General features: G+C 51.9%; 1 protein-coding gene across 3 annotated transcripts in view; it reads right to left on the reverse strand.

Moving 5' to 3' along the window:
• Positions 1-8,070: 8,070 nt before the first annotated feature.
• CORO1C (coronin 1C) overlaps positions 8,071-11,993 on the reverse strand; it is an 89,275-nt gene continuing 85,352 nt past the window's right edge. For all 3 annotated transcript variants that reach the window (XM_042961597.1, XM_042961598.1, XM_042961599.1), the window contains exons 10-11: positions 11,735-11,980; positions 8,071-10,554 (exon numbers count right to left, since the gene is read on the reverse strand). In XM_042961597.1, the coding sequence (XP_042817531.1) occupies positions 10,435-10,554; positions 11,735-11,980 (366 nt within the window). In that variant the 3' untranslated portion in view covers positions 8,071-10,434. The remainder of the gene's footprint in view (positions 10,555-11,734; positions 11,981-11,993) is intronic.

Here is an 11,993-nt window from a genome sequence, read left to right on the forward strand (position 1 = left end):
TGGGGAAAAAAACCCCCAAAGCCCAGAGAGGTTAAGTAACTTGCCTGAGGCCAAACAGCTAGGAAGCGAAGCAGGAGAGCCAGGGTTTAAACGAGAGCCTGCGTTCAATCAGAGTAGAATAAATATACAAATTATCACAGCCCCTCCTGGCAGACGCTGCCTGTTGTGATTGGTCCCCCCCACTTTACAACAGCATGTGATCTGCTGGGGTGTGAAGGAGCTTGCAGGTCAGCAAAGCCAGCAGGTGTGAGGTTCCTCTCGATACAGACCCAGATCCCGTGGTGGGACTAGCCTGGGGACCAAGGGCCATTTGTGTGTGGGGGGGGGTGTGGAAATGTGCTGCAGGGGGTTAACTAACCCGTTCCCGCTGGAGCAACCCCATCTTAAAGCTCACTGGGTCCCGACTTGGACAACAACAGACTGCATATCCAAGCAGCCTACAGCCTCCTTATTACTTGGACGCCCCCTAAGCGGCTGTCCGTGCACGAAGGGCAATTTTGCTTACATTAGCCGCTGCGTGAAAATGCTCGCAGCCGCCACGTGATGGTGCTTCCCATCAGCTTCGCGGTGGCCTATCCGGGTTGCACTTTGCTCCTCTCTTCTATCTGGGCGGGGAGTGGAGCAGGGAGGGGACTGTGCACACCAGTGACAAGTTCACGGCGACGAAGTTCTAGAGACACAGAGGGAGCTGCAGGTGACCAAAGCCAGCAACGCTTAGCTTCGACCTGGTATTTCCCAGGCGTAGGCTGGTCAACTATGCGCTCAGCTAGCGAGGAAAATGAGGGGGAAAAAAAATTAAACACTCGTGGAATCCTGAAATTTCATGGATGGGCACGGACTGTACCTGACAGGTACAGCCGAGATCCGAAAAGCCATTTGGAATTTGCTGGGAACTCACCGTGGGCACCCTCCGTCCCCCAAAGATGCCCATTTCCCTGAAAATGGGGAAAACCGTGGGCAAGGTGGGGCCGCAGCTCTCCTAGAATCATGCCTGCCTTCTAAAGTGGCCATTCTGCCTCCTAGGAAGCTGAGGCTCAGGGAGGGGCCCCGGGCGGATTTGAGCCCAGGTTGGCCAGACCAGACCACAAAACCTGCAACTTCCTACTGAAGCATCCAGCTGGCTGTGTGGCCTGACCTCTCTGGGCAGCACCGGGAAATTACCCGTCATGGGATCCTTTGTTCAAATGAGAGTAAAGATCTCAGAGAGCACAGAGCTGCTCTAAGGAAAGGCGGGGGCGGGGGCGGGGGAGGGGCCACCCTCAACTACCTGCCCGCGCCCCCCCCCTTCCCCAACACACACATCCTCTTTGATTGAAGGGAGGGCTCACAGCTGTGATTTGCCGATTTGAATCATCTAAAAGGGAAATGGCCACTTGGGGGCCCACCGCAGCTGGGATGCAATTCCCCTTCTCAAACGGCGGCAGACCCTTGGGGAGCCCTGGATTCTGGCTGTCACTCTGGGCAGCTCCGGGATGAAAGGCTGCAGAGTGAAGCTGTTCCTCCAGAGAGACGAAGAACAGGGGTTCCCCAGGGTTCAGTGGGTCAGCTTTGATGCCAGCGGGTGGTCAGCGCAGGGGCTGTTCCCAGACCCGGAAGGCCAGAGGGTAATCAAGCCTAGAAATGTGCTCCAAACTCAGGGATTTTTTCCAACAGTAGTCGCTGAAGGGATCAATGCCTCCAGCACCCACCCCAAGCACGGGGCAGGGAGGTACAGTGATGGAGAACTCCGGACTCAGACCTCACGGGGCTCTGATGATGGAGAAATACCGCCACGAGGAAGGAGTCTTGGGTGCAAACTCCTCTCTAACTGGCTTCAATGGCAATAGGATTCCTGGGATAGCTGGTGGCACTTAAGGTTAGAAACGTAGCTGGATCTTATGCGTGGATTTAGGGAACTCAAGGGACCCAGAAGCCCCTTCTCCATCACCACACACCTGCTCTGCCTGCTTGCTCCCTCACATCCCCAAATCCCAGGCCTCTGTGAAGGGAAACGTGGATTTGGCACCGCTGGAGGTGGCTCCAAAGGCGGCGGCGGCGAGGGGGGGGGTGGGGGTGGGGGGTGCTTTGGCCCAGCCAGGGGTCAGCGGTGCTCAGGGGAGGGTCATATCCTGGAAGCAAAGTACTGCCATGTGGACAGTCCAATAGATGCCCCCACCCCAGATCGTGTCCCTAGTTTCATTCATTTTTAAAAAAAATTTTTTTTCAACGTTTATTTTATTTTTGGGACAGAGAGAGACAGAGCATGAACGGGGGAGGGACAGAGAGAGAGGGAGACACAGAATCGGAAACAGGCTCCAGGCTCCGAGCCATCAGCCCAGAGCCCGACGCGGGGCTCGAACTCACGGACCGTGAGATCGTGACCTGGCTGAAGTCGGACGCTTAACCGACTGCGCCACCCAGGCGCCCCAAGTTTCATTCATTTATTGAGCAAATATTTCTTAATACAATATGCCAGATTCCAGGGATAACAGTGAATGAAAGGTGTTCCTGTTCTGGGGGAGTTTACATTCGCTTCAGGGGAGACGATCTGATCTGATCCGATCCGATCCGAGTCTCCACCAAAGGTGCTAGGTCTTCGTGAAAATAAGGTGTTACGGGGAGGGGGGCAGGGGAGGGAGAGCAGTGGTGAGCCTTGCAGACACTGGGGTGGGGGGAGGATGGGTGGTCTGGAGAGAGCAGTATGTGGGAAGCTCAAAGGCAGGGGGTCTCCTGAAAACCAGGGGACATCATCAGAGGAGGTCGGGGAGGCGACGGGGCCAGCCAAATGTGGGAATCTCAGCTTTTGTTCCGAGAGGAGACGCCATGGAGGGTTTTGACTCCATAAATACAGGGATCAGCAAGCTTTTTCTTAGTGGGGCGGATGGTAAACATTTTAGGGTTTGTAGCCAGTCTCTGGTTGCAACTAAATTCCGAGGGTGTAAGGCAAAAGCAGCCGTTAACTGTGGCTTAAACAAATGGGCGCGGCTGTGTTCCCATGAACTTTATGGACATTACAACTTGAGTTTCATATGCCTTTTACTTGTCACTATTCTTTTTTAAAGTCCCCCCCCCCCAATCATTTAAAAATGTAAAGACTATTTTTCCCTTGTGGGCTATCACAGAAACTTTCAGAGGGTTGGATTTGGTCTGTGGACCTTACTTTGTCCTCATCTGCCTAATACCTTAAAAGGTTATTCTGGCCACGGTGTGGAAGACTTATTAAAGCAGGGAACAGGAAGCTTGGTTTAGAAGCTCTGACAGTTTATGTTCATTTTACTGGGCCAATGGGGGTACCTAGATTATTTGGTCAAATATTCTGGGTGTATCTGTAAGGGGTTTCCAGATACTAACATGTGAATCTCCAGATTGAGGAAAGCAGAGACTGCCCTCCACCGCGTGGGTGGGCATCACCCAATCAGGTGAAGGCCTGGATAGACCAGACAAGGAGAGTAAGGGAGATCCCCTTGCCCGACTACCTTTGAGCAATGATTTTTTGTTGCCTTTGGACTCAAATGGAAATGTCAGGCCTCTTGGGTCTCCAGTTTGCTGACAGGAGACCTTGGGACTCGTCAGCCTTCAAAACCGTGAGCCAGTTCCTTATAAATGAACCTTTTTCTTTCTGTATATGTACACATCCTATTGGCTCTCTCTCGAGAACCCTAACGCAGAAGCTCGGTCCACATTAGGGATGACAGGGCCATGGACTAGCGGGTTAACAGTGGCAGTGCGAGAAGCAGCTGGAATATGGACGTATTCTAAAGCTACAGCCAACACGAGTAGCTGGCGGAACGTGTGTGGGATACGAGAGGAGACAGGAATCAGGTGGGGTGGGAGGCAGGGGGCAAGTCAAGGGAGCTCTCATAGACGAGGCTGAAGAGCAATGACTTCGTCCTAGAGACAAGGGGAACCACTTGTGTCCCCCTCAGAGATCTCGACAGATTCTGTTTTAGAAAACATCACTCTGGAAACAAAAAAGGGAACAGGTGGGTGGTGTTAGAGGAACCAGTTACGAGGCTCTTCCTACAATGGTCTGGTCTCTCTACAACGGGAAGTTTCTGGCAGGTGCACAGATGCCTACATGGGATTCTCCACCTTGCCATTTTCTATGGCACTTTAATCCACTGCCCCTTGTAAAAAGCGGCCAGGGTGCCAAGAACTCACTTTACTGTCTTGAGGGACGCGTGTAGTTGAGCGTGGCCAGAAGCAGCCCAGCAGTTTCTTAACCGTGAGGTGCCTTTTCTATCTTCTGTGACCCAAGTATCATCTAGGCGCGGAAACGAACCTGCAACAACTTCCTGTTATTTATGGGGCAACTTCCCAGTTCTCAGACCTATCTCCGCATAGCCCAAAAGCTAGGATTTTGTTGCTGAAATACTGATGGTTGAGGTCTTGACCCTCAGGGCACCGAGCTGCGGTCCGAACACCGAACAGCTGGACCACTTGGTCATTTGCTCAACTACAATCTCCTCTGGACCTTTACACCCTCACTGGAAAAGTAAGTATTCGCCCAGTGAATGTCAAGACAAACAGAACCACGTCTAGTTGGCGGCGGGGGCGGGGGAGGGGAGGGCGCGGTTTGGAAGTAATGAGAAGACAGCAGGTCTGTGAGGAAGGCGGGGCCTGCTGCCGGGGACCAGAGGGGGCCCCCAGGGGAAGTGAGGCTCAGCAAGTCTGGAAACCCACCCTCTCAGCTTCCGCAGCCCCTCAGGGCCCCCAGGCGTCCTGTGCGGGGTCCCCTTGCCACTGTGATCTATCGGCATCACCTGAACCAGCCGGCAGCTCACAGCACAGGCACCACGTGAGCCTCTGCGACACTGATGACTGCTGGACCCTCAACCCGGAGCCTTCCCGACACCGGCAGCCGCCCACTGGGCTTCTGTCTGAATCATTTCTCTCCAGCGCTGCTGCAGACCCCCACGTCATCCTTTCCAAAAATATTCAGTCTCTGAGACCCGTGTGAGGAAGCCCCTCCATTTAAAACAAAAAACGAGGCACCCAGTGGTTTTGGTAACAGAAGAGATCTTCCTTCCCAAGCTCCCGAGTCGAGCAAGCTGCAGTGGATTCGAACTTTCCAGTCACCGGAGCGGTGTTCCTCATCCAACACTACGCCCCCACCCCCCACTCCCCGTGTACTAGCCCTGGCTCTTAAAATCAGTTGTCTTACCTGGCTGCGTTTCCACACAATAAAGGAAAACTACACTGAATTGCAAAGATTTCAGCAGCTTGTCTAAGCTCACCTCCCTCCACATTTCCACCGACCTAACCAACTTAGCGGCCACCTGACCCTCGAGGACCACTGGATCTGGAGCAGTCTGTCCCTTCGTCTCTGTCCCACCTTTTCCAGAAACTTGCAACTGGGGGAACAAAGCTCACTATGCCTAGTGACTCCTAGCACTGTCTGTCCTTCCACCCCTGTTGCTGACAGACTCAATTCCCAGGGGCCAGGAGGGAATGCTACGGGCGCATCAGCACAGATCACCCCCTTCGCAAACAGAGACAGCGGCTGGATCTGAGATCAAGCACATTACACGAAATACATTAGATGCATTAGATGGAAATATACTTCATATCTTACTGGTTGAAAATATATTTCCCAGGTTCCATGACCTTCATTTTTTTTTTTTTGACATATTGAAGTCTCATGTAATTTCACTTTAACACAGCCAACGTTATCTTTTCCTTTGTGATTTAAAACGTTTCCCCCCAGACAGAAGTCTGGGTGGAAAAGGGCTTATTTTTTCTTCTGAACTTGAAAATAAAGTTTCCTTCCGTTTAACTACTGACTCTATCAGGAATATACACTGGTATCGTCGGGTGGCTCTGAGGAGTCCCTGCCTCCAGAACTGGTCATGGCACGCCATCATTTCCTGCTCCACCCCCTGCCCCTGTTGATTTAGGATGTTTAGGATCCCTGTTTCCACGGATTACAAATTCATCACTCATACATTAAAAAAATTTTAAGTTTATTTTGAGAGAGAGAGAGAGAGAGCGAGAGCGTGCGTGCAAGTGGGGGAAGGGCAGACAGCAAGGGAGAGAGAGAATCCCAAGAAGGCTCTGCGAGGTCAGCACAGAGCTGACAGGGTGGGGGTGGGGCTCGATCTCACAAATCATGAGATCATGACCTGAGCCGAAGTCAAGAGCCGGACACTTAACTGACTGAGCCACCCCGGCAGCCCATACATTAATTTTAATAACTTGTTTTTTATGTCTTAATGTTTATTTTTGACACAAGAGACAGAGTGCGAGCAGGGGAGGGGCAGAGAGAGGAGGACACACAATCCAAAGCTGGTTCCAGGCTCTGAGCTGTCAGCGCAGAGCCCGACGTGGGGCTCGAACCCACGAACCGTGAGATCATGACCTGAGCCAAAGCCGGACGCTTTACCGACTGAGCCAGCCAGGCACCCCTTAAATGTTTTTTTTTTTTTTTAATGTTTATTTTTGAGAGGGAGAGACCGAGCATGAGTTGGGGAGGGGCAGAGAGTTGGGGGGGGAGACACAGAATCCGGAACAGGCTCCAGGCTCTGACCCATCAGCACAGAGCCCGACGTGGGGCTCAAACTCACGAACAGCAGGATCATGACCTGAAGTCGGACACTTAATCAATTGGCCACCCAGGCACCCCTACTTTTAATGACTTTTGTCTGGGAGTAAAGACATTTGTGTGAGATAGAAAATTCAGGAAAATCTAAGTCAAAACTACCCACCACTGGTACCTCCACATAGAAACAAGAAAACTTGGGTTTATTCTACATGTAAATACACACTGTATATGCGTACGGCCTCAAGAGGGCTTGTGGAGAGCAATCGGTCCTGGGCGGTTAAAGTTAACCAACCCTGCTAGACTAATCTTCCCTCTTCTCGTTCCTGGAGAGTTCTTCTACCAGTTTCCTTGGGGCACAATTCCCAGAGGTGAAGACCCTGGGCCAAAAGGTAAGGACATTCAAGACTCCAGACGGACCTTGTCACACTGCCCTCCGGAAAGGTTGCACCAATGTGCAAATGCCCCCTTCAGTCTTGCAGGAAAATGTGAGTGTCCGTGGCCACGACTCACGGTCGAGTCCAGTGACGGCTTCGGGACGTTCTAATGTGCTAGCAGAAGAGAAGGGCCACTTAGAGTTAACAGATTCTTAACAGCCAAGAAAAAGCTTTTCTGGACACACAAGGCCGAGACCAGCAAGGGAAGTAGCCTTTCAAAATACGGAAGTTCTCCCTTGATGGGGCCTGGCTGGACGTCTGGGGCGGACACGGTAACCTTTAGGTCTCCGACCAAGAGGCAAGGCAGCCAAAACGAGAGAACGTCGGTTGTAAACACCTCCCAGCACGCGTCTGCCCCCTGACCGTGGGCACCAAGGGGCACAGACAGCATCTGTCGTCGCTGCTTCCTGCAGCCACACGAGCTGACCACGAACCTGGCTGCTGTTCTCACCGACCGCAGCAACTTTAGGAGAATGTATTGGGGGCGGGGGGGGGGGGGCATCTTCACGCCAATTATTCATGTTTACAAACCTCTGGAAAACCCAAACGGTGGGAAACTCTGCTAAAATCACTGAAATGTCCTGAGACGATATCCTGGTGTAAAAAGGGAAGCTGCCAAAGGCCACGAGATTCAAAGGACCCTGAAAACCTCCCACTGGAATAAAAGTCACAGCTAAGCCGAGAGGACTGTACTCCACCGAAGAGCACGCTTCCAAAAGCGCCGCCAGGGAAACAGCGAAAGCGGCAGCCACTCGGCGAGGGCTCTCCGTGTGGCCGGGCCCAGGTAGCTCCCTTCCAAACCACGCGGAAGCCTGCGTCCCTCCTTCAGAGCAGGAAAAGGGATGTCTTGAGATTAGGAGACCTGCCCCAGATCCCCCCTCCGGTAAAGGCCGGAGGCAGGATTCAAACACGCAGGCCCGTGGGGGTCTGGCAGGCAGCACGCTCTCCGCTCTACCCCACTCGACGTCCCCGCTTTGCCGGCGCTGAGTGGCTCACCCACACTTCCCCTGTACTCACCCTCAGAGAGGAGACGGTCGCCCGGCCAGTTCCACGGAGTCAGAGGAGCTGTGCGCTGCCCCAAAGACAGCCGAAGGTGCGAAATAAATACGGACACCGTTTTGTAATCAATGATTTTTTTATCTTTGAAAATGGAAGCAAGTGTTTTGACAGAATACTATGGCCGCTCTATAAGAGCCGATCTAGGAGCAATTCACTGGTTTTCCTCTGGGATAGCACGGCTTTGAAAAGAAGAAGGAGAAAAAAAAAAAAAGACAAAACAGGAAAAATAATCCACAAAGCTTCAGGCACCGACTCTGAGCCTGGCTGGGCATTCGTTCATTAAATAAGTCATAAGCTAAAATCACTAAAATCAGGGTAATTTCTCCTTGCCCTCTGTCTTCTCTTTGAACCCCGTTCCCTATGGTGTTCCACCACTATCAACAATTTTGTTTACTTTAATTTGTCAGAACCTTAAAACACTTCTCAATTTAAAAAATGAAGGTCCTCAGCAGATTACGTCGATAAAGAAACATGTACAGGTTTGAATAGAAGTCACTGTAATTATTGTTTTCTTTACATCTCATTATCCACTCCAATATTAAACACACACACATACACACACAAAACCACACCAAACATTCAGATGCCCTGAAAGTGTGGAGACAGCGATCCCAATTCTGGGTAAAAACACGGTACCTTTCCTACGCAGACATTAGCCCCAGCTCGACTGCGCGTTCCAACCCAGTGTCGCCACACTCCGCCTCCATCCTGGTTCCCTGTTACAGATGCTCCCAGCCAGTTCGTCCCCACACCGGCGGGAGCATGCGCAAGAGCCCCCGGGCGGTCCCAATGGCACTCCACGTTTCATGTTCGACCACGGACACTCAGTCTTTCCCAGAGGTTCTTTAAATCTTGTTCCTCAAGCATGCAAAATGAGAACATGGAAATGGAGAAGTTCTAGCTAACCTAGGAATGGAACAGGTATTCAGAGCTCAGTCGCTGGCCCCTGAATCCGGGGGAACCTCTGCGCTTTGACACAGCCTCTGTGTGAGCCGGAGGGGCAGAGCAGGCTGGTTTGTGTGGAGGGTGCAAAGGGACAAGTTCGTACACATTAAAGCTACAGCAGAGGCCCGTGCTCCTGGTCTTGCTTCATTCTAGACTGTTCTCAGTCTCAATAGTCAATAGCACCCTCTGGCCTTCATCTCAGCTGACTGTGGAGAGGGCCGAGGCAGGAAAAACAGGAGGACTGTCTGGGGGAGCCCTGAGAGAGGTGGCTGCATCTGTGACACAGAGGGGAGGGCAGGGGCTCTGGGGTGCAGAGAGAGCCATTTCTGCCTCCAGCACAGCACAGGGTCGGCATGCGATGTGCTGGGAGAGCAGAGGGTCCCGTGGGGGCACACTCCCCCCTGCAGGTTCGCTCGGCCTACAGTCCCCTACCGCACTCAGGAGCAAGACAGGCTGCTGAAATGGGCAAGAAGGAGCACTCCACAGTGGCTTCTGTGGCCTCCTGTCCCGGGCACCCTTGTCAAGTATTGACCGAAACCTGAACTATGACGTTTAAAGTGATCAATGCAATAGATTCTACGTGTATAACAAAACTGCGGAAACACACGCTAGTTTAGGTTAGATTATAATCATCTGAAGCACAGGATAACCAAGAACTGAAATTCCATTCTGGTACAACCACCCAGTTTCTAGAAAAGAGAAAGGAAAGAAAAGAGACGATACAATAGGAGCTTTTTTGATCAGAAGACTCCGTGAAAGGAGAGGGGTGGTGACGTGAACCCACGTGATTTTTCAAGTCTTCCTTCTGTACAGTCATGAGGATGACCGGGTTTTGTGCTGCAAACGAGCCAGCACCATGAGGCTACTGCTCTGATTGTTCTCGGATGAACGTGTATACAAAATAATATCTTATCTTCATTTAGTTTATAAACATACACAGTGCTGTCCCTTTCAAATTAAGGAGGAAAAAAAAAAAAACCACACACAAATACTGCAAAGTAGCAAAATACAAGGGCGGCGGGCGGGGGAGCTACTTTTGGTTTTGGCAACGTTAAAAAAAAAAAAAAGAAATATAAAAAGCAATGTGGCATTGGTCCCTGTTTATAAAAAAAAAAAGAAAAAAGGTACTTGGGCACAACACTGAATCAGAATTGGTCGGTTTTCTAAAATTCAGAATATCTGGGATTTTAAAAGTAGCACTTTTGTCTTTTAAAAGTTCGACAAGTCACGTAACACTTAAAACATCAAAAAAGCTTTCTGATAAAAAGCTCAGCTTTTAAATCACATTTTGTTTCTGCAAATTTGGGAGACGAATTGAGTTCTGACTGGAATGCGGCCCGTGGCTGGTTGACACGGGCCGCTGACACGGAAGGTCCCCAAATGGCAGTGCCTCCCTTCCGCCCTCCCTGGGACCACGCCCACAACCGGCTACCACGAAGAGTTCCTGCTCCCATTTTGGGGGTGGGGGGTGGACCTTCAGGCGGCGATCTTCGCCATCTGCTGTTCTAACTTGGAAATGCGCTCGTCTTGATTGCAGATTGTATCTTTTATAGATTTGATCTCTTTTAAAATCTCATCCAGCTTGGCTTCATTTTGCTAAGAAAACCAAAAAGGGGGGAGAGGGTAAGAGGTTGACTAAAATGCACTCAACGAAGTTCACCACAGTTGAGAATGTATAGGCTGCGCAGTCTCATTTTCCACTTTGGATGTGGCCAGGCACCGCCACCAAGTTGGGCCATAGGAGAGTCCCGGCTGCTGGTCAGCCCACCTGCCGCCCCACAGCAGAGCCACAGTCCCGCAGCGCTGCTCCTCATGCCCGTGCACTTACCCGGAGTCAGTCTCAGGACAGAAACTGTGGGAAGGGACCGGTCCCTTCACGGCTGCGCCACAGCCTGGCCACCCGGTGCGATACCATCAGGAGTAATGTCTATGTGGCCTTCTGGAGGCTGCCGAGCCCCTGCCATCACCCGGGGAGGGCCCTTCTTAGGAGCTAAAGCCCTTGCCCTGCTTGCTAACTCTTCTAAAGAGGCCTCAGCCTCTTCCACGTGGAATGGACCCTGTTGGAAACCCTGCAGTCCACGGCATCTGACGTGGCTTCCCTAGTTATGGCCAAAGTGCCAGCTCCTCCGGGCGCTTGGCCTCTTCGTTCCACTTATACCTTCTCACTGACAGTTCACCGACCTCCCTCTGGCCCCTGGGATCCTGTTCCACGCCCGCCAAGTCCCCTTGCCGCCTCCTCCCTGGCTAGACCCTGCTCTCCTAGCAGCAGCATCCCCAGTGGCCGTGTGGGCCCCCGATGTCAGGCTTCGGCTCCCACCGCTCCACTCAGATGGTTCTTGCCAAGAGGTCCAAGATCATCTTCGCTAAGTTGCACTCGTCGCCACACGCCTGTGTCTCTGGAACACTCAGCAACATCTGGACGCTCGCACCACTCTCTTCCCCTCCCAGGACCCCCTCTTCTCGGCATCTGTGGCCCCACGCTCTCTTGCTTCATTTCCACCCCAATCAAAGATGGACGTGAACGGTCTGGGGAGACACACTTAAGAAAACACCCAAGCAGCTCCTGTGCACTCTCTTAAAAATGGTCGCAGACTGACTTCTCTCCTGGTCATTACAAAAAAACGAAAACAAAAACCCCAGAAACAGCTAATGGAGCCAAACTTAAAAATGTTATGTGGCCAAGGAGGTTCTTAGAAATAGTCATGTTTTCATTCACTGAAAGAAAGCCCTGAGCCAGCCAAGCGCACCGCACCCCTCAACCTCAGGGGGTCCTTACCACACTGGCTGTGTCCGGGGTTTTCTTGGGGATGTTGATCAGGTCACACTTCTTATTTGCAGTGGGCTTGCTATCCAGAATGTTCTTCTTGACCACTTTGAGATCCCGGTTTTTGCCAGGAATGTATCCATGCTTTAAGGAGATGAGGACTGGATCTGCATTCTTCCCCTCAAACCACTCCTCTGCCTCCAGCGCCGCTTCGGGCCCTGCTGTGTCAGGATACAGGTCATCCTGGAAAAGGTCCGACTACAAGAGACAG

The sequence above is a fragment of the Panthera tigris genome, chromosome D3 (assembly GCF_018350195.1).
Source record: "Panthera tigris isolate Pti1 chromosome D3, P.tigris_Pti1_mat1.1, whole genome shotgun sequence".
Taxonomy (NCBI): Eukaryota; Metazoa; Chordata; class Mammalia; order Carnivora; family Felidae; genus Panthera; species Panthera tigris.